The 26686-nt window shown below is 52.0% G+C and overlaps 1 protein-coding gene across 3 annotated transcripts in view; it reads left to right on the top strand.

The window, feature by feature from the left end:
- The first annotated feature begins 535 nt into the window (after positions 1-535).
- Positions 536-26686, top strand: part of KATNBL1 (katanin regulatory subunit B1 like 1) — a 77296-nt gene continuing 51145 nt past the window's right edge. Inside the window, exons 1-5 of one of the 3 annotated variants that reach the window (XM_085627471.1) lie at positions 536-661; positions 739-940; positions 20282-20412; positions 22015-22058; positions 22155-22437. In XM_085627471.1, the coding sequence (XP_085483597.1) occupies positions 20296-20412; positions 22015-22058; positions 22155-22437 (444 nt within the window). In that variant the 5' untranslated portion in view covers positions 536-661; positions 739-940; positions 20282-20295. Of the gene's footprint in view, positions 662-738; positions 1005-12900; positions 13067-20281; positions 20413-22014; positions 22059-22154; positions 22438-26686 lie in introns of those variants that run through there. The other 2 variants (XM_085627472.1, XM_085627470.1) reach the window with 2 other exon arrangements.

Genomic DNA, 26686 nt, shown 5'->3' with positions numbered 1-26686 from the left:
TTTTAAAGACCTCTGAAGTACTCGGGGAGGCTGTGTGGGTGCCTGGGCTGCCACACAGGGGGATGGGGCGTAGTATGCACTGCCAGCAACGTGCCAGGCCAGTGCCCAACACTTGCATCACCCTCTCTCTGCCTGCCATTGCGCTCCATGCTTCTGAAAAGTAAGACAAAAACGTGCATTTGCGTTTCAAATGTCCGATCCTGCAGCAGCACGCTTCCAAAGCCCACACATGACAGTAACCCGATTCACGACCACATTCTCCCGATTTTTTCTAAAAAATCTCCCACTTTGCTCTTCTGAAATTTTGGCATGTATGGAGTTCGCGCTGTAGAAATCCGCAAAAAAAGCATGAACACGACACCGCGCCTCGCGCAGAACTGGAGCACGGAGCCCTGCGTACACCGTGCGGAACGAGGCGTGAAACGCACACCGGGCGAAATCGATAGGAACGAGAATTTTCAAAACGAGGCCTGAAACACACCGGCCAGAGAAGCGACGTTCAAACGTAGGTTCAAAGACGCTTGAACTTGAGACGTATGATTCAAATGCTGAACGTGTCCGGAACGAGGCTTGAAACGCAGACCCCTTTAAAGGACGGCTGATAGAGGTACCGCTGTCGGAGGAATTACTGAAAAGGACTTTGAAACCAGAGCGAGGCTTGGTACGCAAAATCTCGATTATTCAGTGTTGTTTTTTTCAGAACTAACCGCAGTAACCACTTCTTTTTGTAACTCTCAGCTGCCGCACACGAGACGAACACTAGTCTAAGCACCACTTGGGTCCTGGGAAGCAGAGTCCGGTTCTGATCCAGATCGAGGCTTGAAACGCGCACGCGGGGAGGTGGGGAGCCTTTGGCTCAGCTCACGTGACCGGAAGCAGAAGTGCTGGGCAGGGACCGGAAGTAGGACCGGGGACCAGCGCTTACGGGGACCATGAGCCGGTGAGTGAGTTCTGGGCAAGGGGCGGCTGGAGGAGGCGAGGACCAAAGGGGCCAGGGGCCGGGAGTGAGTGCAGAGAGCGAGCGAGCGAGAGAGAGGGAGGCGGGAGAAGCCACGCCAGGGCCCAGAAGTGAATGTAACAAGAGCCCCCCTTGCCCTGTCCGCTCCCGCCTCTGCCACCCCAGCACTGCCCCCCCTCCCAGACAGGTGTCAGCCCAGCACTGCCTGCCCCCCCCCCTGACAGGTGTCAGCCCACCACTGCCACCCCTCCCCAGACAGGTGTCAGCTAATCACTGCTCTCCCCCCAGGCAGGTGTCAGCCCAGCACTACTCCCCCCCCCCCCCCCCCCGACAGGTGTCAGCCCAACACTGCTCCCCCCGCCAAGACAGGTGTCAGCCCATCACTGCCCCCCCCCCCCCCGGCAGGTGTCAGCCCAACACTGCCCCCACCCCCCCCCCCCGACAGGTGTCAGCCCACCACTACCCCCCATCAGGCAGGTGTCAGCCCAGCACTACCCCCCCCCACGACAGGTGTCAGCCCAACACTGCTCCCCCCTCCAAGACCGGTGTCAGCCCAGCACTGCCCCCCCCCCCACAGGTGTCAGCCCACCACTACCCCCCACCAGGCAGGTGTCAGCCCAGCACTGCCCACCCCCCGACAGGTGTCAGCCCAGCCCCCCTCTCAGACAGGTGTCAGCCCAGCACTGCCCCCCCTCCCAGACAGGTGTCAGCCCAGCACTGCCCCCCCCCCCCCCCCCCGACAGGTATCAGGCCAACACTGCTCCCCCGGCAGGTGTCACTACCCCCCCTGACAGATGTCGGCCCACCACTGCCCCCCCCCCCCCCCCGACAGGTGTCAGCTCATCACTGCTCTCCCCCCAGGCAGCTGTCAGCCCAGCACTACTCCCCCTCCAAGACAGGTGTCAGCCCAACACTGCTCCCCCCCAGGCAAGTGTCAGCCCAGCACTGCCCGCCTTCCGGCAGGTGTCAGCCCAGCACTGCCCCCCTCCCCAGGCAGGTGTCAGCCCAGCACTGCCCTCCCCCCCCCGGCAGGTGTCATCCCATCACTGCTCCCCCAACGCAGGTGTCATTCCATCACTGCTCCCCCCACGCAGGTGTCATCCCATCACTGCGCCCCCCCCCACCGGCAGGTGTCATCCCATCACTGCCCACCCCCGGACAGGTGTCAGCCCAGCCCCCCTCCCAGACAGGTGTCAGCCCACCACTGCCCCCCCCCCCCCCCGACAGGTGTCAGCCCAGCACTGCCCCCCCCCCGACAGGTATCAGGCCAACACTGCTCCCCCCGGCAAGTGTCACTACCCCCCATGACAGATGTCGGCCCACCACTGCCTCCTCCCTCCCAGACGGGTGTCAGCCCACCACTGCTCCCCCCCCCCCCCCCCCCACGGGTGTGAGCCCACCGCTGCTTCCCCCCTCCCTCCCAGACGGGTGTCAGCCCACCGCTGCTTCCCCCCTCCCTCCCAGACGGGTGTCAGCCCACCGCTGCTCCCCCCTCCCTCCCAGACGGGTGTCAGCCCACCGCTGCTCCCCCCTCCCTCCCAGACAGGTGTCAGCCCACCGCTGCTCCCCCCCCCTCCCTCCCAGACGGGTATCAGCCTACCGCTGCTCCCCCCTCCCTCCCAGACGGGTGTCAGCCCACCGCTGCTCCCCCCCCTCCCTCCCAGACGGGTGTCAGTCCACCGCTGCTCCCCCCTCCCTCCCAGACGGGTGTCAGTCCACCGCTGCTCCTCCCTCCCAGACGGGTGTCAGTCCACCGCTGCTCCCCCCCCCCCCCAGACAGGTGTCAGCCCAGCACTGCCCCCCCCGACAGGTATCAGGCCAACACTGCTCCCCCCGGCAAGTGTCACTACCCCCCATGACAGATGTCGGCCCACCACTGCCTCCTCCCTCCCAGACGGGTGTCAGCCCACCACTGCTCCCCCCCCCCCCCCCCACGGATGTGAGCTCACCGCTGCTTCCCCCCTCCCTCCCAGACGGGTGTCAGCCCACCGCTGCTTCCCCCCTCCCTCCCAGACGGGCGTCAGCCCACCGCTGCTCCCCCCTCCCTCCCAGACGGGTGTCAGCCCACCGCTGCTCCCCCCCCCCCCTCCCTCCCAGACGGGTATCAGCCCACCGCTGCTCCCCCCCCCCTCCCTCCCAGACGGGTATCAGCCCACCGCTGCTCCCCCCCCCCTCCCTCCCAGATGGGTGTCAGCCCACCGCTGCTCCCCCCCTCCCTCCCAGACGGGTGTCAGTCCACCGCTGCTCCCCCCACCTTCCCAGACGGGTGTCAGTCCACCGCTGCTCCCCCCCCCCCCACCTTCCCAGACGGGTGTCAGTCTACCGCTGCTCTCCCCCCCCCCCACCTTCCCAGACGGGTGTCAGTCTACCGCTGCTCGCCCCCCCTCCCTCCCTGACGGGTGTCAGTCTACCGCTACTCGCACCCCCCTCCCTCCCTGACGGGTGTCAGTCTTACGCTGCTCGCCCCCCCTCCTTCCCTGACGGGTGTCAGTCTACCGCTGCTCGCCCCCCCTCCCTCCCTGACGGGTGTCAGTCTACCGCTGCTCCCCCACCCCCCCCCCCCCCCCCAGACGGGTGTCAGTCCGCCGCTGCTCCCCCCTCTCCCCCCCCTCCCTCCCAGACGGGTGTCAGTCCACCGCTGCTCCCTCCCTCCCGGCGGGTGTCAGTCCACCGCTGCTCCCCCCCCCCCCCTTCCTCCCAGACGGGTGTCAGTCCACCGCTGCTCCCCCCCCCCCCTCCCTCCCAGATGGGTGTCAGTCCACCGCTGCTCCCCCCCCCCCCCCCTCCCTCCCAGACGGGTGTCAGTCCACCGCTGCTCCCCCCCCCCCCTCCCTCCCAGACGGGTGTCAGTCCACCGCTGCTCCCCCCCCTCCCTCCCAGACGGGTGTCAGTCCACAGCTGCTCCCTCCCCCCTCCCTCCCAGACGGGTGTCAGCCCGCCACTTACCCCTTGACAGGTGTCAGCCCGCCACTTACCCCTTGACAGGTGTCAGCCCGCCACTTACCCCTTGACAGGTGTCAGCCCGCCACTTACCCCTTGACAGGTGTCAGCCCGCCACTTACCCCTTGACAGGTGTCAGCCCGCCACTTACCCCTTGACAGGTGTCAGCCCGCCACTTACCCCTTGACAGGTGTCAGCCCGCCACTTACCCCTTGGCAGGTGTCAGCCCGCCACTTACCCCTTGGCAGGTGTCAGCCCGCCACTTACCCCTTGGCAGGTGTCAGCCCGCCACTTACCCCTTGGCAGGTGTCAGCCCGCCACTTACCCCTTGGCAGGTGTCAGCCCGCCACTTACCCCTTGGCAGGTGTCAGCCCGCCACTTACCCCTTGGCAGGTGTCAGCCCGCCACTTACCCCTTGGCAGGTGTCAGCCCGCCACTGCTTCCTCCCTCCCAGACAGGTGTCAGCCCGCCACTGCTTCCTCCCTCCCAGACAGGTGTCAGCCCGCCACTGCTTCCTCCCTCCCAGACAGGTGTCAGCCCGCCACTGCTTCCTCCCTCCCAGACAGGTGTCAGCCCGCCACTTACCCCTTGGCAGGTGTCAGCCCGCCACTTACCCCTTGGCAGGTGTCAGCCCGCCACTTACCCCTTGGCAGGTGTCAGCCCGCCACTTACCCCTTGGCAGGTGTCAGCCCGCCACTTACCCCTTGGCAGGTGTCAGCCCGCCACTTACCCCTTGGCAGGTGTCAGCCCGCCACTTACCCCTTGGCAGGTGTCAGCCCGCCACTTACCCCTTGGCAGGTGTCAGCCCGCCACTTACCCCTTGGCAGGTGTCAGCCCGCCACTTACCCCTTGGCAGGTGTCAGCCCGCCACTTACCCCTTGGCAGGTGTCAGCCCGCCACTGCTTCCTCCCTCCCAGACAGGTGTCAGCCCGCCACTGCTTCCTCCCTCCCAGACAGGTGTCAGCCCGCCACTGCTTCCTCCCTCCCAGACAGGTGTCAGCCCGCCACTGCTTCCTCCCTCCCAGACAGGTGTCAGCCCACCACCCGCCCCCGATAGGTGTCAGCCCGCCACTGCCTCCTCCCAGACGGGTGTCAGCCCGCCACTGCCCCCCCCCTCCCAGACGGGTGTCAGTCCACCACTGCTCCCCCACCCTTCCACCGACAGGTGTCAGCCTACCACTGCCATGTCCCCTGTCTGTCAGCTCCCCGCTGCCCCCTGGTACTGAAAGAATATTGGTGCATTTCAGCAGATTGTTTTATACTTTCTGCTTCTTTGTTTTTAAACTGATGAAATGGCTGCTGGCGGTGTTGTGGGCCCACAGAAGCCCTTGTTTTGCTTGCCAGTTATAGTGGAGGCATAAATTACTCTGCAAGAAAAAGCAGACCTTTGATGGTAATGTGACAATGGAGGGGGGAGCAAGTGGGCATGTTTCAGAATGGGTTGATTCTCACTAACCTATTAATTGTTTTGATCACGTGGGGTGCTGCTTGGAAGGCTTCATAGAGGTCAGATTATATCTGGGATGCCAGTGATATTTTCATTGACTCAATTGAAATATGACAGTACCCGGCCTTGGACAACAACTCTAATGGTTAAGTAGAGAAAAAACGTAACTCGGAGAATCGTAGAAAGACCTTGCTAGCTGATTTTTTTGCAATATCTTTATTTCAATGCGGAGGCTGGTATCATTGTAGAGTCACGTGTGACTTTGTGGTGTTGCAAGTCCTGGGGTGAAGCTATCGAGGTTGATTGCTTTCAACCTTGCACTCTGCATTCTGTTGCTGTCACTATCATTGAGCCCTAACTCTCTGTGAACGTCATGAAAGGGGACTTCTTTCCACAGTAAAGACTAAGATGTTTTTGGGTCCAAGCTTTCCAGGCAGAACAGCTCTCTGGTTCCCTAAAGGCATCTTGGAGACATTCAGAAAGCTTACCTGGGAATGCATTCCGCCCGTTCTTTACTGTTGGCTTTGTGGTTTGTAGCTCACAATTTCTGGCTTTTTGTTCGCTGGCTTTACTTGTTTTAGACTGTCCAGCTTAAGTTCGTTCCTTCCCCTGCCCAAAAATCTGTTTACTTTATTATTTAACCAGAACTGAATTTATGTAACCAGGCCTTTAAATCTAGTTCTCATCTGGTCATATTTCCTGTGCATTCAAAGATGAGGTCAGATGTCAGGTTCTGTCTTTCAGGGAGCTTGGTGTTTACTTTTCTTTCTCTGGCTTCAAAGTGAGAGGATATATGTAAAAATCCAGCTGGACACCAATGAAAGCTAGAAAGACTAAGTTATCTTTTTCTAGGACATAAAATAACGTAAAGGCCTGTACATGAACTGTGCAGATATTTCAGAATATGGAAAGCTCAAATGAAGCCCATTTTTGGGGATAATTTTGACGCGTGGTGGCAACAAATACTTTAATTTAGACTTTTCCACACCTTTTTTGCGCACTGTATACTTGTATAAAAAAACGGTATTTCTGTGGAAATGGTCATTTCAATAAAATGTGTTGTCTGTAATGACAGTGCACTACCGCAGCTTGCACACTCCACTTTACCCCACTGCACTCTATCTACGCCACCCCACTCTACTCTGTACTACTTTAAGCCATTGCACACTACTCTGCTAAGCACCTCTGCACTCTTTGCCACTGCACTGTATCCCAATCCACTTCTAAGCACTCCCTTTACGGCACTACACTCTACGACCCTTCACTCTAGTCTGAAACAATCTACTCTATGCCATTTAATTTCACTTTGCACCATTCCACTCCACTTTATGCCACTCCACACCACTGCAATCTACCTGGCGACACTCCACTGCACTCTGCGTCACTGCGCACTATGCCACTGCGCACTATGCCGCTACACTCTGCGCAAATGCACTTTACTCAAATCCAATGCACTGTACCCCACTGCATTCTACGCCAATCTACTCTGCAACACTGCACTATACTCTACAACACTATGCTACTGCTCTGTACACCACTCTACACCATTGCACTCTACGTCACTTTACTCTATACCACTCTATGCCACTACATTTTACACCATTGCACTCAATAACACTACTCTGCAACACTGCATTCTAGGCCAAAGCGCTCTACGCCACTCTAATCTACTGTGCACCACACCACTCTCCTATACACCACTACACCACTGCATTGTGCACCAATGCACTCTGACCCACTACTCTGCAAGTCTTCACTTTCCACCACTGAACTCTATACCACTCTACGCCACTGCTTTTTACTCTGCACCACACAACTCTATGCCAAGGCACTTTATGCCACTACACTCTACACCACTGCTCTCCACGCCACTGCACTCTTCATCAATCTACTCCATGCCGCTGCACTCAACACCACTCTACACCTCTTCACTCTACCGACGCCACCCTATGCCACATGACTCTACTCTGAAACAATCCGCTCTATGCCACTGCACTCTGCGCCACTCCACACCAATGCAGTCTTCTCTGCATCACCCTACTCTACGTCACTGCACTCAGTGCCAATGGATTCTACACCACTTTACTCAAAGCAAATGCACTCTACGCCAATCTACTCTGCCCCACTAAACTATGCCACTTCCATCTAGTCCACTCCACTCTGACACTTGTCTCCACGGTACTCCACTCTGACTCTCTACCCCATTAAACTTTACTCCACCCCAGATAAGTCGCCTCTTCCTCCCATGAAAGGGGGTAGAATTGTTTTCTGCATCAGGGACTTAAACAGCTTTAAAATCATCTCCCTATTGCAGCACTCTGCACGTTCAAAAACCATGCTTTCTACTTTTAAATATAACCCCGGCCAGGAGAAATCTTGCTGAATCCAATTCTTGGTTTTGACCACCCCAGTATGACCAAAGGGCATTGACAGCAGCAGTTTCTTCCTCAATTCAATCTGAGGCTGTTTAGTAACCCTGAAAACTGAGCCATCCTTCCCATTCAGTTAAACTCTTACATTCCAGAATGGTTTTATACCACCCTTAAGTCCCTAGCCCTCTCTCAACCGCCAGAACGGTCCCTAAGGTATTGTCACTTTCCAATTTGTTCTTCCACTCCTATTCCATAACAGAGTGCACATGCTCTCTCTGACACCGCCTTACTCATCGGAACCTGTGCTTCCTCCTTATTAATTTGTTAATGTTAAGCTATTTATAAAGCGCAACATATACCCGGAGGTGTTTTAGCGCTGAATATGTAGGCAGCGAGAGAGCAGAATGGAAGGACCCATTGATTGAAAAGCCAAGTTTTTAAGTTTCTTGAACTGGGGCAGGGATTGAGCTGACCTAAGATTGAGCGGAAGGAGATTCCAGGATGTAGCTGCTCTCACCGCATAGCTGCTGCCACCCCATTTAATTTTTTTTTCTTTTCTAATCTGATGGAATTTACCCTGGAGGAGCTTGCTGATCTTGGGTTTCTTGTCGGAGTGTACCATGATGAGGCTTTCTTCAAACAGGAAGGTCCTAAATCGTGGAGTGCTTTATATGTCAAACGGGGCCTTAAATGTGGTTCTGTTTTTGACTCTCACCCAGTAAAGATCCTTAAGAGCAGAGGAAACGGAGTGGTACCTAGGCAGGTCCAATAAGAGTCTGGCTGCTGAGTTTTGAAGAATTTGTACTTTGTTCAGCTATTAAGCTTGCAGGCCGATGTAGAGGCTGTTGCAGTAGTCTATCTTGGACAGTACCAAGTTGGAGATGTCTGACTTCCTCATAGAGATTTGTGCCACCTTTGATAAACAACCCGCAGCCTTATTCAGGATTCCACAAATTTTCTGTACATGGAAGGTACATTTATGGAAATTCAGCACTCAGTCTTATTCTAGATCAAACCCCATCTAGACCCTGATAATGAACCTCTCCCTCAGGGGTTTGTGAACTGTTCTGATGGTGAAGAACTCACCCCCAAGAAATCCCGTAGCTTTCTAATGGCCTTCACCACAGGCAAAGCTTCTTTCTCTGCCGTAGAGTAGGTGACCTCTGCATCCTTCAGTGATCTGGACGCAAAGGCAAAAGTCTTCTCTCCACTCTCTGACTTTGAATATGGCGCAGCTCCTTACAACAGATGCTCATATGATGGATGGACTGCAGAACAATTCAAAACATTCACCCCCAGTCTAGAGAGCTGGGTTAAATCCATCATTCTTTTGCTCACCATGCCACCCCAGTTTAGACCTGGCCAAATGCAAATCAGTGACCCTGTGCCTCATGGGAACAGTCCAGCCTGAACTGCCAAGCTAGGTCCTCCCTGGACCAGAAACAAGCATCCTAGGACCGGTTTCGGGGTTTCACCCCTCTTCAGCCAGGATAGCTTGAATCCAGTGGCACAGTGAGCCTGGGACACACATCTGGGCATACCCGGCGCACTTATAGCAAGAAAGCAAAAGTCACACAGATGATGGACGGAATGCAGAACAAATCAAAACATGCACTCCCAGTCAATAGATCTGGGTTAAATTCCTCCTTCTTTTGCTCACTATGCTTAACCAGTTTAGACCTGGCCATATGAAAATCAGTCTTGACCACGTGGCTCATGGGAACAGTCCAGCCCGAACTGCCAAGCCAGGTCCTCCACTGTTTGCATGACCCACTAGGTCTAACCTGGGGTGGCATTGTGAGCAAAAGAATGATGGATTTAACCCAGATTTCTAGACTGGGGGTGAATGTTTTGATTTGTTCTGCAGTCCGTCCATCAATTGTGTCTTTTACAGCTCCAGCATCCCTGCTAGGAACGAAGGCTTGAAGATCAGGGTTACCCTAAGATCTGGTTTGATCATTCTAAACTCTTCCTCACATTCATTGCAGCAAACAACTTTATAACCTTTTTCTTCACCAAGCATCTCACCTGTATCATGTTTTTAGAAAGTCTTTCCAAGAAACTCCTGTAAAGTTCCATCATACCCATCAAAGATAGCTCATCCATTACTCTTACAAGACACTCCTAATTGCTTCTTCACCATCCCTCTTTCGTCTCGCACTCGTAGAAGATATCCTGAATAACCGACTTCTTTTTGTCTAGATATTCACTTCTCTGCTCTTAAAGTCCGTCCTTCATCAGTGAATGTTTCAAAAACTTTCCTCACCTGCTCTTTATATTCTGCCCAATTGTTACCATAAACCAACATATCATCCTGGAAGCATTGACTCCCTCAGCACCCCTCTAATGCTGTCAACTCAGAAAAGATTGTTATAAAAGCTGTTATTCTTGTCACTCCTCATGAAGACACACCTGATGATTGGGAGAAGCCTGATCAAGAGTATTAAAGATCTTGGCTCCCCCAGCTTGGACCCCATCTCCAAGAGAGATTCATCAATGTCGACCTCCGAGTTTTAAAACTGTGCCGGACAAAACATAATGTGTATTTGTGAATCGCTTGTTTTCCCAGAAGGCCATCCTTGTGCTGATTAATCGATGTTAATTGTTACCAAACTAAATGGTGCTCCTTTTATTGACATTAGAAGGATGAAATGCTGAGTGTACCCACGTAGATCTGAACCCGTGCCCATGAGGTCAAACACAGGCGCCTACAGTGGACGCATTAGTCCACTACGCCACCAGACCCTACTCATATAATGTAACTGTCTGCCTGGTTTCTTGGCCACGACAATAGGAGCCAACCACTCTGTTGCATCAATAAAAGCTATAACTTCCATTCTGCGGACTGCATTAAGTTCAAATTTCATTGCATCATATTTCCAACAGGTAGTCAGTCTCCTTACTTTTGACTCAACAGGGACTGCCCCTTTTTTAACTGTATCTTAAACTACTCCAAGTCTTCACAAAAAATAATCTGGGAACAGTCTGCTTCCATGTCCTCCTCAGGCACCTGTCTGTGGTTCAGCATTGGGTTCGTTATGCTCCTAACTCCTTGTGCTGCGGCATCCAGAATGTGATCCCTTTTACTGAACCACATCTATACCTCAACTGCATTGGTTTTATTCTTGAACTCGGGCGCTCGTACAAAATACCCCATTCAGCTTTATCTCCTGCCCTCCACACCCTCCAGCTTCTATACTGTCACCAAACTGAAGTTTCTCTTCGCAGAAATAATGAAAAGGCGAGCAGGACTCTAACCTAATTTCCATTGCACTGCCCATTGTTTCCCATCATTTTCATTGCTCCCTCATCAGACTTCTTCACACTCTCGTTTCTTATTGTAATTCAAAGGCCAGCAGTATTTGTCAGTCCCCTGTCCCCACAGTTATTACAGATAGCCTTTTGTGCTGCATTTTGCCTCTCGCTCGCTATGTGGCCTTGTTAACTACAACAAAAGGACACCCCATTACATTTCAACTCCTATCCTTATTAGCCACAACATGTCTTATTTCACTGCACTTACATCTTTTTTATGTTTACTAACTTTCTTTTTCTCTCTAGTACAAACCTTTCTGTGTCCCACTCTTTGTTGCAGCATCAGTGACCCCACTGAATCGGGGTTCGTTTCTCTGCCAAAGTTCTATATGCGATTTTGTAATTTTCCACAATTAAGGGAGCGTTTTCTCTCCGGGTACTTTCACTGCACAATGATACCTTTTTAAGTATTGTCCTGCCCTTGGAGAGAGAATGTAAATACACTTTATTCCTACAGATGTTGAAATCATTTAGACCTCTTGCCTCGCTCTGGCCTCGTTCTGGCACACTGAGTGCTTTATGTCCTTCTGGACCGAAATAGTGAATTAATAGCAGTAGTTTTCATTTGATCGCTAGATTCGCTGCACACAGCGGGATTTAGTTCAAACACAGTCTTTCAATTTGCCCATTTAATGGATGGCTCCCTGTATGACTTAGGAAAATCAGTCGGGAATTATTCTTTCCATGGTTCCATTGAAAGGATAACACTATTAACCAATCAGACTTCAGAAGCGCCTAGGATTGTTAATGATACACAAAATATTTTTTTACTGTGACCAGACTTGTCCAATGTAACCCAAAATCCTGAGGAAAAAAGTCAAACTCTAGGTATCTAGTGGACTTTAGATCAAATGATCTCCTAAAAGCAGCACCAACCTTTTCTGGGTCATCCGATAACTCATCACTGACTGCGAGTTCCCCAAGCTGTAGAAGTCCCTAATGGGCTCCTCCTGAAGTCAAACCCGTGAACGGGGCAGGTGGTGAATAAGTCACGGTCTAATCCACCAGTCCAATGCTCACTTCCTCCAAGGATTTCAGTGGTTTGCCAATACGAAACGGTGTCTCTTTGACTGTACGCGTATTTCCACTGCCAATAGGCATCAGCCTCCAATCAAGTAAGCACTCGCAGGATGTGTATCTTTCGAATTAAGGTGTCCCTGTCAATGTAAATAAGTGTCACAATATCCAAACGGCTCTTGCTACACCTTGCCCTGCTTTGCTAAAAATGTAAATCTGTGCCTCCCACCCAAACGGATACAGAGAAAGCTGGTCTCTGATACGGGCTGGTCTCTGATTACTGTCACTGCTGTACTGGCTTCTAGGCTTTAGCACCAAGACATTGCCAATGTACACATCCCAACATCATCCCTCAAATGCTGCACCCACATGTACTTCTAATATGGTGCTCATGTGGATGTGGGGGCGCCACACTTGTCCCGAGGCTGACCATTTTACGCACTAGTTGTTAGTGTCACAAGCTCCCTTGCACCTACTCTGTTTGCGCTCTTCTGCTTGGGTTGGAAGTGATGTCACACATGGTGATGGCATCTTTTTGTGATGTCTCACACTGCCTTTTGTCGCTTGATTGAGCCCTTATGCTTTCTCTTGCTTTTTACAGAATAGTGTTTCTCTTGTACGAGTCCTGTGAAGGCCTCCATCTTATTACAGTGCATCAACCGCCACCTCTTGCTGCCACCGCTCCTGTCTGCATATATGATCTACTCCTTACATGCTTTGGATCCTGTGCATTTGTGTTGTGGTGTGCATGGTCACTCATCACCAGTGTGAAAATGAAGAATGGGGCCTCCTTTTCGAAAGGAAACACCACTCTTTATTATACAGGGCCTAACAAACGCCTGCTTCTCCCAGATGTTGTCCACCTGAAGCACACAGAGTGCCAGTGCTCCGCAGTCGGTCATAGAATGTCCCCACAATCACAGTTCCAAGAAACCACACTGTCTTCAAGGAAGTGAGCTCGAAGTACACCTTGATGTTATGGCGCCGCAGTTCTTCAGATGGCTGTGAAGGCTCCAGGTGAGGCCTTTAGGTCGAGTTAAGTATTGTCCTTGTGCTGGTTGAATCTTGAGCGCCTTGTGTGGCAAGCGCTCTCTAATGGCCTCCATGCAGAGATTCAAGCTCACTGGGCATAGAATGAGACAGTTGAAGATTCTTTTCCTTTCACAGATGGGGTGAATATGTTGATGATGTGCAGGCTGCTTTTAACAATCTTTTTCTTGGAAAATTGATGGTTGTTAGTTTTTCTATTGATCTTTCGGAAAGCACTTTGGGAGTGGGATTTGTGCCTTGCTTGGTGGCCTTGAGTAGCCGCTGCTTCTTTTGGCTACTTTACTACTCACAGTAGGGTGTCATTCTCCCTTGACCTCAGTGATGAGCTTCTTCAGAGATGTGCGGAGAGCTTCAGGGCTTTGAGATTCTCTTGCTTCTACTGTAATGTTTGCTATTCTTGAGCTATCGGGTGTACCTTGAGTTCATGTATAACTATCGCTGTTGAGGGTGCCGATGAAGGTGGTTTGTGTATCATTATTTTGCAGAGGATTTCGTGTGAGTGGTAATAGTGAAGCTTTTGATTTGAGTGAAACTGTTGTTCTCGATGGCAGGGTCTGGCGTTAAGAAAAATTAAGATAATGGCTGTGCGATCTGGGCACCCTGTGCTGGCCGTTGTATAAATCTACATTCATTTGGTTCATGCATGAGTCCTAGTGTTTCGCAGGTGCGTTGGTGATCGAGACGTTAAATAAATCTGAAACTTTGCCTTTGGGAAGCAAGTAGTGACTTGTCCGATGTCAGAGTTCCTCACCTGGGCGAGGCAAACTTCATTCATGGACTACTTCATCCATGAGGGCTATAACCTCTGAAGATTATTTACAGGTTTAAGTTTAATGCTCAAGTGGAATTCATAGGATCGACACTAGAATTGAAAGTTTGCTGCTACTGACCAGAATGATGGATGACTGCATCACCTCCTGTTCTGTTTGCATGAAGTGCAGTAGTTTGGGGGTACTGGGACGCTGATGTGTTGGAGTGTGGTGGAGAGCCAGGTCTCTGTGAAAATCATTTGGAGGTTTTGTGTAACGACTCATGACTGCTGAGCAGAGTGAGTGATAATTAGCAGGAAGTGCACGTTGCTGTCAGCGTGTTTGTTATTTGAGGTGATGAGTGCAAGTGTTGCCTGAGCACTTGTGGTGCGAGGTTGTGTGGAGATTCTTTATGCGCTTGACGAGATGAGAGAAGCCACTCCGCCTCCTGCTAGTAAAGCTGAGGATTTTTATGTGTGTATTATTCGAAAAGTTTTATGGAGCGCAAGCAAGACCCAAAAGGGTATCAGAGCACTGTATGCGTACAACAACAAAATGGATATAAAGATGGAACTTAACCAGCAAAAGGTCAAAGGGGGGGACACACAAGTTCAAAGAGGGGCAGGGGGTCGTCCAATCTAGTGGGACCTGTAAGGTTTAAGCAGAGAAGAAACAAAATTAAAAATTGAAACAGCACGTTAAAAAGAGTATCCCGAACGGAGACATGAGTAGATAGTGATAATATCTGTGTTAATGCTGTTGAAGGTCATTCGGGTGTAGCCATTTTGCATGTTTTTTTTAAAGAGGCAGTTGAAGGGTTGGTTTTGATCTCCGGCGGAAGAGCGTTCAATATTTTTGAAGCCATACCAGAGAAAGCACGATTGTACGTTATTTTCTTATTGAATTTGGGAGGTTTCAATAATAGGGTGCTAAAGCTTCTTCAGATCTGGCTCGAGCCCGATAGCTCAGGTTTTTTTGCCAGGTAAACGGGGGTGTTGTGATGAATAGCTTTGTGTGTCAGGCAAGCTGTCTTGAACCTGATCCTCGCTTCAATGGTCAGCCAGTTTAGTTGAATTGGGTCTGGTGTGATGTGGTCTTGTTTTCTGGAGCCAGTGATGAGTCTGGCTGAAGCGTTCAGGGTGGCTCCAAGTAGAACCAAACTAGTTTTAGGTAGCCCAGCAAGGGTCACCAACCCATATTCCAAGCATGAGATAACTATGGATTGTACAGCTGGCTGGATGTCCTCAGGTGGAAGGAAAGGCTTGATTTTCCTAAGGGTGTTTTGCTGAAGATTGGCTGATCTTGCTATAAAAAGTACGCTGTTCAGTTATAAGTTTATGATTTATTAGATAAGTTAAGCACAGCAACAATAACGTAGTTATCTTCTTAAGAGTCACTGCAACTGACTCAAGTACCGCATTCTTGCATAACCTTCTTCCAGAACTAGAACCTATGGTAACAAAAGATTCCTATACATAATATTGAATACAACACTTGCATATTTAGGTATTTGTCCAAGGTTATACCTAAAGATTTAGCTGAGTCAACATGTGGTGTGCAGTTAAGAGCAGTAAGATGTTTGAGCCAGTCCAGGGTAGGTGCAGAGTGGTTGTGGGGGCAATCAGAAGGAATTCAGATTTGAGGGTATTTAACAATAGATGGTTAAGAGCTACCATTATTGCGTTTTTAGGAGAACATCATTTGGTGTTTTTATGTCATCTGGAGAGGAGATCTTCAAATTTAGTTGTCATCAGCATACATATGGTGCTGGATGTTAGAGCAGTTCAGAATATCGGAGAGCGGTTTCATAAAAAGGTTGCAAAGAGTGGGCGAAAGTGCAGAGCCCTGAGGTACTCCAATGGTGACCTGCGTACTATCTGCAAGAGATTGGGTGCGGTTCTGTTAGAAAGAGGCCAAGCAGTTTAAGACTGGGCCAGAAAATCCCATCCTATATTGAAGAAGAGCAATTGGGTTTTTATGTTTGATGGTGTCAAATGATGAGGACAGGTCAAGAAGAATCAAAAGACCAGGGACATTTTGATCAAGGGATCTCAAGGAGTCATCAACGATACGAGTTAGAGCTGTTTCAGTACTGTGCCCCGCTCTGAAACCCGACTGGTAGAGGTCAAGGAGCTGACATTTCTCAATATGGTTCCAGAGCTGTGCGTGGACGCATTTCTCGAGCAGTTTAGCTAGAGTCATGATGCTGGTGATCGGATGGAAGTTATTGGGTTCAGCTAAGTCGGCAATGGGCTTCTTTCGGATGGGAGTGACTTGAACTGACTTGAGGCAATCTGAAATCCTCCTTGTAAGAGCGGTTCCCGGAGGATCCGGGACCACAGAGGGAGGATGGCTGAATTGAGGTCTTTAAAAAAACGTTCCCAGTAGTGGATCGCTGAAGTGATTGGAAGGTTTTAAGGACACCGTAGATTGGAGCCACTCTGTGTCTTCTGGTAGAAGAAAAGTATTCCATGATGCGTTTTTTGGGAGTGCGACTTATGTGGAAGGAAGGTGCTGAAGGCTCCGTAGGTTCCTCTGCTAATGCGGGGGAGTTCAGATGGCAAAGATTTGGAGTTGTAGGTTGCAGCTCAAGTTAATTTTTCTTGGCCTTTTTAGTGAAGTGTGCTGAGAAGTCCTCCTCCCTAGGAAAGGAGGATATGTGTGTAGAGCTAGGGTTGGGAGAGTGGTAAGGTTGCTGTTTGATGATTTCGAAGAGTTTCTTGTCTGTTTTTAACGCTGTCAAGTTGAGCCCTGAAGTGATCGGTTTTAGCATTGTGAATACGTTTGTTGTATGCGCTTCTCATCTTCCTTACCTGATTGAGGCTGGTAGTGGAAGGAGAGTTTCTCCAAAGTCTCTCTGAAAGCCTAAGTTTGCGATGTTCTTCATTTAAGGAACTATTAAACCAGGGTTTGGATTGTTTGATCGGAATCCTTTTGAGTTGCTTTGGAGCAATAGAGTTGAAAATACTAGTCCTATAGTTATGTAGTGATCAGTAAGGTCGTCCAGATTGGTCATGTTAGGGGGCGGCTTGAGACTATATTCTAGCAAATGGATGTTAAATCATTAATGTTGATGTCTCTTAGGTTACGAGACAGTTGTTTGGTTTTACGTGGCTGGCCCTGTCTGTGCATGACATTTTCCAGTATTTGGAAGTATATTTGGTGGTGATCCGACCAGTCACAGGGTAAAAAGTCTTCAAATTGAATGATATTGTCTTTAGCTTTGATTGGGTCGAGCCCTTGTTTTGTGGAGGTCCCTTGCAGACCTGGGTGAAGTAGAGGTCGGAGAGGAAGGCTTTAAAGGATCATCCGTGTCGTTCCAATGAAGGTTGAAGTCTCGGAGGAAGATATGGCTGAGTTGGTCTGAGCAGGAGGTTATGGACTCCATCATTTGCTCGATGAAGTGAAGATTGTCCCCTGGTGGATGATAAATTGTGTGGATCACACAGACAATCTTCGGAAGTCCAAGTGTGCTGAGCAGCATTGAGGTAGTCCGTGAGTCCTGAGATAACCCTATAGAGTGCACGTTGTCTTGCGGTTGAACACCTTTTTAGGGTCGGAGCAGTTAGGGGTCAAATAGCAGGGAGGAGGTAAGTCTTAGAGCTACAATGTCTGGGAGAGACGACGACTAGTTGCTCACAGGAGGACATCAGAGAATTTTGAGTTTGTTTCAGCACGAGATTGGAGCAATGTATGAAAGCAAAGCCTCCTCCAAGCCCCCCCACCCCTTTTAACAGGTAGATCGCATCTGATAATGTCATAATCAGGAGGGATTAAGATGTCGAACTGGAGAGGAGGAGTCATTGAGCCGAGTTTCAGTACGGATCAAGAGGTCTAAGTTTTGCGAGATGATGAGTTTCGAAATATATGCTGCGTGTTTCTCAGCTGATCTGTGGTTGAGAAGCAATGATTTGATGTGTGCGCTGTTAGTGACTACTTCACTGTGAGAAGTTGTGATCTGAAGGGTATCCCTATTCACAGATCTTAAGTTCACACTGGGTTCTCTACCAGGGTCAGAGGAAATAGTTGTGATGTTGATTGTAGTGTCAGAGGGGCCAGAGCCGTTGTATGATCTAAGAAGAGAGAGGGTGTTGTCGTCCGACAACTGAGGCAAAAACCTAAGGGGCCTAGACTGGTGGTTTGGAAGAGGCCGGGTTCTCCAGAGAGGGTAAGTGGGTAAATGTGAGAAGACAGTTCATCCCCACCGTGTTTATCCCTTGGGGGAGGACTGGGTTGGTCTGTCCCCAGGGAGGGGAGAAGTTTCCAGGAGGATGATGCTAGAGAAGGTCAAATTCGAAATTCGGCACAACTTTCTGGACCGCACAAGGGTCTTCGGCCATCCAACACATTTTGATGGAATGATTATCCAGTTCATCAATGACTGTAGCTGGATTTGGGTAGATAAAGGGTCGAAGGCTATTGGAGCATTTCACCCACCAAGTTAAGAATGTTCTAAATTAAAAAGGGAGAAACAGACGGACATTGGACTGTTGGAGCAGAAGGCATTTGGCAGCCATTGTTGGCCCTGGGCCTCGCCATGGTCTTCAGTGGAGCTCCCAACACTCTGTTTAAATGAAGTTTCGTTGCGATATTTGACAATTGTGCAGGTCTCTGATGCTTCTTGGTGGCTATTGAGATGGCTATCGAGCAGAGACCTGAGGCTCGTTGTGCTGAGTTCAAGGATGCCCTAACACTTAGACTTCATCTACTCTGACAAGGAGGCCACTGGAGGGGCAGCTATGCCGCTCTACAGCCCCATAGCATATTGTATATTTGTGCGCAGTACTGAGTGCGAAATTCTGATGGTAGCATTGCATGAGTATTGATGGGAGACTAAACTTGAGAAGGAAAAGGAAATAAACTGCTGTGGGCAGTTCGGGGGTGTACAGGCAAGGTTACAGGAGACCGTCTTCAGTTGGACAAATTAATGGTACAAAGTCAGAATTCAAAATGTGCTTTCAGGAATTAAGCATTCTTCTACTACCCAACGGTGGAATGTGCAAACACTGAAAGCGTGTGTTCCCATTGCAAGTCATTTGTTTCAGTAACATGGCTGCTAGATTGGTTGAAGGGGTTACTGATCATGTGAGTCTGTTGTGTTGCACAGAACACTCATTTGATGCTCTATATTATGTTTATTTGAACCTCTACTCCGTGGTTGTGTGGTACAGTTTGTGGTCTAAAGGGCCCTCATTTCTGAAAGATGGTGCTGACTGTAGCAGGCTGATCAGCATGATTGGGAAACACTTTTTCTCCCCAGACTCTCTTCTGCCGTCATTGAGATTTTCTGACTCTCGGTGCCGGGACCTCTGACACTCGGTGCCGGGACCTCTGACACTCGGTGCCGGGACCTCTGACACTCGGTGCCGGGACCTCTGACACTCGGTGCCGGGACCTCTGACACTCGGTGCCGGGACCTCTGACACTCGGTGCCGGGACCTCTGACACTCGGTGCCGGGACCTCTGACACTCGGTGCCGGGACCTCTGACACTCGGTGCCGGGACCTCTGACACTCGGTGCCGGGACCTCTGACACTCGGTGCCGGGACCTCTGACACTCGGTGCCGGGACCTCTGACACTCGGTGCCGGGACCTCTGACACTCGGTGCCGGGACCTCTGACACTCGGTGCCGGGACCTCTGACACTCGGTGCCGGGACCTCTGACACTCGGTGCCGGGACCTCTGACACTCGGTGCCGGGACCTCTGACACTCGGTGCCGGGACCTCTGACACTCGGTGCCGGGACCTCTGACTCTCGGTGCCGGGACCTCTGACACTCGGTGCCGGGACCTCTGACTCTCGGTGCCGGGACCTCTGACTCTCGGTGCCGGGACCTCTGACTCTCGGTGCCGGGACCTCTGACTCTCGGTGCCGGGACCTCTGACTCTCGGTGCCGGGACCTCTGACTCTCGGTGCCGGGACCTCTGACTCTCGGTGCCGGGACCTCTGACTCTCGGTGCCGGGACCTCTGACTCTCGGTGACGGGACCTCTGACTCTCGGTGCCGGGACCTCTGTCTCTCGGTGACGGGACCTCTGACACACTCGGTGACGGGACCTCTGACACACTCGGTGACGGGATGCTGCTGATCCCTTCCTCCTGGGATCTTCAGTGAACAGTGTAACCTCAAGGAGAACCAGATAAAATCGATACCCATTACCAGATTTATTTTCTCTTCTGTTTCCGATGGCGCTCCTTGTAGTCCTCTGCTCTGGATTCTTCTATTCTTTATTGACGTCTGAGGCAACGCCTGTCTTGGTTGATTGTAAATCTGATCACATTTCTGTTTCACTATATAAATGAGATGTACTCATAATATTAAATTATTGGAAATTCATTTTTTCTGATCACTGGTAAATGCTTGGGAGTCAGTTTGTTTTTATTCATGTTTAGTCAGAATTTGATGTTTCTACTTTTCCTTTTGCACATACAGGACCTGGGGAGATTATGGCATCTAGATTCCAAGATGTCCGAAAACGGATCCTTTCGCCAGTGGAGGAGGAATGCATTTCTGAAGTCCCGAGGAAGCGGATCTCTCCTTCCTCTAAAGAGAACATGAGGAAGGTGAGAAACACCTTTGGCCCTCTGTGTCTGTGAACAAGTGGAGTTTGTGCTCTGGGTGTGTTTATGCATTCTGTGTTTTTATTGTTGATATCTCTGGTCCCTACTGTTTTTGCTGTGCACTCTTTGTTCTGCTGTCAGTATCCCCGGCCTTTGTGTATCTGCTGTGACTGTCTCTGGTCTCTTCTGTGCTGCCGTGGGTGTTTCTGGCCTCTTCTGTGCTGCCGTGGATGTCTCTGGTCTCTTTCGTGCTGCCTCTGGTGCCTCTTGCCTGCTGCCGTGGGTGCCTCTTGGTCTCTTGCGTGCTGCCGTGGGTGCCTCTTGCGTGCTGCTCTCGGTGCCTCTTGGTCTCTTGCCTACTGCCGCGGGCGCTTCTTGTCTGCTGCCGCGGGCGCCTCTTGGTCTCTTGCCTGCTGCCACGGGCGCCTCTTGCCTGCTGCCGCGGGTGCCTCTTGGTCTCTTGCCTGCTGCCGCGGGGCCTCTTGGTCTCTTGCCTGCTGCCGTGGGTGCCTCTTGGTCTCTTGCGTGCTGCTGTGGGTGCCTCTTGCGTGCTGCTCTGGGTGCCTCTTGGTCTCTTGCCTACTGCCGCGGGCGCTTCTTGCCTGCTGCCGTGGGCGCCTCTTGGTCTCTTGCCTGCTGCCGCGGGCGCCTCTTGGTCGCTTGCCTGCTGCCGCGGGCGCCTCTTGGTCGCTTGCCTGCTGCCGCGGGCGCCTCTTGGTCGCTTGCCTGCTGCCGCGGGCGCCTCTTGGTCGCTTGCCTGCTGCCGCGGGCGCCTTTTGGTCGCTTGCCTGCTGCCGCGGGCGCCTTTTGGTCGCTTGCCTGCTGCCGCCTCTTGGTCGCTTGCCTGCTGCCGCAGGACTCTGTTCTCTCATGCTACTGTGAACATCTCTTCTGTGCAGCCACAGGTTTCTGTTCCTGTGCCTGGTCTCTTCTGTGCAGCTGTTAGATTTTGGTCTCTTCTGTGCAGCCGTAGGGTCTCTTTTATGCAGTCATGGGTGTCTGGTCAAGCTGCCGTGGGGATGTCTGGTGTCTTCTGCGCTGATGTGGGTTTCTGTGGTCTCTTCTGCACTGCCGTGGGTCTCTCTAGTCTCTTCCGTGCCGCTCTGGGCGTCTGGTCTCTTCCGTGCCGCTCTGGGCGTCTGGTCTCTTCCGTGCCGCTCTGGGCGTCTGGTCTCTTCCGTGCCGCTCTGGGCGTCTGGTCTCTTCCGTGCCGCTCTGGGCGTCTGGTCTCTTCCGTGCCGCTCTGGGCGTGTCGTCTCTTCCGTACTCTGCTCTGTGTAAATGTTTGCTTTGGCAGGCCATGAAATCTATGTGGTGATTCTCCGTGAATCCCTAAAGTTTATGGAGCGGCAGGTGAGTGCCACGTGTAGCTCTGCTGTTTCTGTGGTGACCATGGTTGGGCTGTTGGAGGCTCTGTTACAGGTAGAGTGTAGCAGTGGTGCTTTACTGGTGGTGGTGCTGTGGAGAGCTGCCACATTATTTGTTTGATGCAACGGGCAGCTCTTCGTTTTGGAGACAGTACATTTTTAGCAGTGGTATTTGGATGCATTTGGTGTGTTGAGTCTTCGTTTCATTTAAACATTTGAATCTTCCTTTTGTTGACAGGATAAGAACCCTGTGCAAGAGACGTCTGTACTCTACAAGCTCAGGTAGGGAGCCGTGCACATTCTTATGGTAGCCCTTCTTGCTTTCCAGACTGGTTTGTACAACAGACATTTTGTGATGTGCCTCTCGTATTCCTGCAGGACAACAGCCAATTGGGCTGTGAGTAGCCCACGCAAGTCTTATAAAATCCTACACTTCAGGAGAAGATCCTCACAGATAAGCTTAAGCCCCTGTTCCCGAAGGAGGACACTCCCCATCACTGGGGACCGTGACATGGATAATAAGGAAAATGAGGTAGCATTTGCTGGGAACCTGCAGGAGAAACTTCTGAAGGAAAGCCGGACGTACCTGCTCAACTCTAGTGATCCGGGCACTTCCCAGACCGACGGGCCTGGCTCAAAGTACAGCAGCTTCTGCACAGAGGTGAGTTTGTGCTGGTTGGATCCCGGGTCTTTTACTTGGCTTTCCTTGCAAAGGTTGCTTGCATGTTTGATTTATCAAAGTGCTTAGAATTGAGGCAGAAATATCTTCTTCAGAGCCCTGAGTTCTCTCCTCAGTGCCATGATTGTCCTGCTGCTCTGTGCTCTCTTGTAACTGAAGTATGAGCCACAGAGTCATACTTCTGACTCTTCTCCTCTTATAGCCGACAGTGACAAAGGCTGTCACGGCAAGGGCAACGCTTTTTTTGCCAGTACATTGAAGTCGGGCGAATGGAACATTTCCATGTCTCACCCGCATTTTTATTTCAGAATACAGACAAAGGAAGGCAGATCTGACCCGTGAGGTTGACCCACCAAGTAGGTCGCTCCCCTCACCGCCACGCAGCCCCCTGTGTGTCCTGGTTCCTGCTGCCACTGCCGCCCTTGTTAGCCGCCTCCAACCCGGCTAAGTACTGTTTGCCGTTCTTGATTGTCTGCTCGTCTTGGTTGTTGTTGTTCCCTTGATTGCCCCCCTGTGCCACTCTTGCCTTTTGTACCCTTTTTTGTACCCCTGTGCGCGATTTCCACATTTGTGCCCCCTTTCTCTCCCCCCTGTGCCACTCTTGCCTTTTGTACCCTTTTTGTACCCCTGTGCTCGGTTTCCACATTTGTGCCCCCTTTCTCGCTGTCCCCGCTGCCTCTGCTTCCCCTGCCGTTTTCTTTCCTGCCGCTGCGGCCCCGCCCCCTCGACTCCCATTGGCCACCCCGCTCCCAGCTGCTCCTCCCTCCCTCTGCCCCTCATATGGAGGCCGCGCAAACCCGTCTGCGCCCGGACCGCGCCCAGAGCCAGTACCCCTGGCCCCTGCTGGAGCCAGAAGCATCGACTGAGATATGACCCCACCGCCCTCGACGCACTCAACACCGGACGACCACCCACCTGCTACCGAGCCACCCCGAGGCGCACCCAGGGACCCTTCACCTGCCAATCCTGCAAATTCACCTGCCTTCGAACCTACATCCTCCTAGGGGACCTGAACTTCCACCTGGAGAAAAACGACAACACCACCACCCTGCTCGACAACCTCGCCAACCTCGGACTCAAGCAACTGGTGAACACCCCCACCCACCTCCCTGGCCACACGCTCGACCCCATCTTCTCCGCTAGCAACCACGTCTCCTTCAGCCACTACACTGGACCGACCACAGATGCATCCACTTCACCTTCCAAAAGAATACATCCCACCACCGTGCGCAACAAATCCCCCGCAGAAGCGGGAGCAAAATCGCCACAGACCAGCTCCTTTCATCGCTGAGCCTGAACCCGCCAGCCAACACCGCTGACACCAACGACGCAGCCCACAACCTCGCACAGTGGATCACCAACTGCGCCGAAGACCTCGCCCCACTGAAGAAACCCCCTTGCATGACTGGCAACAGGAAAACCTCATGGTTCACAGACGCCCTCAAAGAATCAAAGAAATCCTGCCGTACCCTCAAAAACCTGGTGCCACGAACGGACTACAGAAAACATGACAGCCCTCAAGAACGCCACTCGCGAACACCACCAGCTGATCCGCACCACCAAAAGGTCATCGTTCAAAGAGCGGCTCGACAGCAACACCCACAACAGCAAGGAACTCTTCAGCATCGTCAAAGAGCTCTCCAACTCCAGCGCCAACAACATCACACCGTCGCAAGACCTCTGCAACTCCCTCGCCACATACTTCCACCGCAAGATCGCAGACATACACGACAGCTTCGGACCCCAGACTTCGCCTCCAGTCACTGAACCAACGACGCCCACCACCACCCTCAGCGCCTGGACCCCCATCAGCACTGAAGACACCACCTACGTAATGAACACCATCCACTCTGGCTCCCCCTCTGACCCATGCCCACATCATATCTTCAACAAAGCCGACATCATCATCGCACCCCACCTCCGGAACGTCATAAACAACTCCTTCACGTCAGCCACCTTCCCTGAGAGCTGGAAGCACGCAGAAATCAACGCCCTTCTGAAGAAACCCACAGCGGACCCCAAAGACCTCAAGAACTTCCGCCCCATCTCTCTTCTGCCCTTCCCGGCTAAAGTCGTCGAAAACCGTCAATAAACAGCTGTCTGCATTCCTCGAGGCAAACAACCTGCTTGACCCGTCCCAGTCCGGATTTCGAGCCAACCACATCACCGAGACCGCCCTCATCGCAGCCACCGACGACATCAGGACCCTGACGGACAACGGAGAAACAACCGCTCTCATCCTCCTAGACCTCTTGGCAGCCTTTGACACCGTATGCCATCGCACCCTAATAACCCGCCTATTCAACACTGTAATCCAAGGAAAGGCCCTGTACTTAATCACCTCGTTCCTCTCCGACAGAACCCAGTGAGTCCGCCTCCCTCCCTTCTGCTCAGAGGCCACCAAGATCATCTGCGGCGTACCCCAAGGCTCCTCGCTCAGCCCAACCCTCTTCAATCTCTACATGAGCCCCCTCGCCACCATCGCACGCAGACACAACATCAACATCCTCTCCTATGCCGACGACACCCAGCTGATACTCTCCCTCACCAAAGACCCAGCCACCGCCAAAACCAACCTCCAGGAAGGGATGAAAGACGTCGCAGAATGGATGAAGCTCAGTCGCCTGAAGCTGAACTCAGACAAGACGGAAGTCCTCATCCTCAGACAATCCCCATCCGCCTGGGATGACTCCTGGTGGCCCACAGCGCTGGGCACCGCACCAACACCCACGAACCACGCACGCAACCTGGGATTCATCCTGGACTCCTCCCTCACGATGACCAAGCAAGTCAACGCCGTCTCATCCACTTGCTTCAACACCCTGCGCATGCTCCGAAAAATCTTCAGGTGGATCCCCACCGAAACCAGAAAGACCGTCACCCAAGCCCTCGTCACCAGCCGACTGGACTACGGAAACGCGCTATACGCAGGAACCACTGCCAAACTTCAGGAACGACTCCCAACGCATACAGAACGCCTCCGCACGACTCATCCTCGACATCCCTCGCCACAGCCACATATCCACCCACCTGAGAAACATGCACTGGCTCCCCGTCAACAAGAGGATCACATTCAGGCTCCTCACCAACGCACACAAAGCACTCCACGACATGGGCCCCGAATACCTCAACAACCGCCTCTCGTTCTACACCCCCACCCGCCAGCTCCGCCAACCTCGCCACCGTCCCACGGATACGCAGAACCACCACCGGAGGAAGATCGTTCTCCTACCTGCCAGCCAAAACATGGAACTCCCTCCCCGCACACCTACGACTGACACAGGACCATCTCACCTTCAGGAAACACCTCAAGACCTGGCTATTCGAGCAGTAGCAGCACCCTCCACCCCAGCGCCTTGAAACCTTCGCGGGTGAGTAGCGCGCTATAAAAATGTACTGATTGATTGATTGGAAGGAGAGAGGATTAGAACTTTGTGGCTGATCCTTCGGAAACTCGTGTGGAAAGGATGTGATTTAATCCACTTCTTCCATCTCCGAATCTCACTTCTGGCTTTGTCCTCCTGCAGCGCTCCCCACGCATAGGACGGGCAACAGTTGAGCAGCTGTTTTAGATCTGTACTAACAGAACCCCCTGTGCACTGCTCCTTGCAACTGCTCTTGAAATGAGACCCGCTGAACCCTGTGATTGCTCTTAGGGAGAGACCTGCTGGTTGCTGCTTGCTCTCTTGGTTTGAAACTCTCTGGTCACAGTAACTGCTCTCATTATTAAACTTTATCGTATTCTTGAGGCCTGATGATCTGGGCCGGAGGATGCTTTCAGAATGAAGTACTCTGGTCCTTGTGACTGTTCTCAGAATGTGATGCTTTAATTTCTGCAACTTTTTGACAATGAGACGCTCTGGTCTCTGGTTATTCAAGACCATTGATCCGAACCGGAGTCTGCTTTGGGAACGGGACACTTTTTTCCTTGTCTATAACTGCTCAGAGAAGGGGGAACTCTTGTCCAAAAGCACTCTGTGAGTGCCTTAGAGTGAATGCTCTGAGACACTCAAGACCTTTTCCGGGCCTGCTGTCTGAATGAGATGCTTGGGTTCCTGTTCAGGTGAGCCATTGACGTTGAAGACCATATTTTTTGTGGTGTCTTTGAAAACATCAAGGTTGGCTTCATGTTTTTGCGGTCTCTGAGCGATGGTGAAAGTCCTACCCTGGGCAGTGAGAAGCAGCACATAATTCAAGCACTTTCTTGTTGGGTTGCCATTGTGACGTAAGT

This window comes from Triturus cristatus, chromosome 9 (assembly GCF_964204655.1).
Source record: "Triturus cristatus chromosome 9, aTriCri1.1, whole genome shotgun sequence".
Taxonomy (NCBI): Eukaryota; Metazoa; Chordata; class Amphibia; order Caudata; family Salamandridae; genus Triturus; species Triturus cristatus.
The sequence above is the reverse complement of the archived record's forward strand: the minus strand, read 5'-3'. Positions and strand labels throughout refer to the sequence as shown.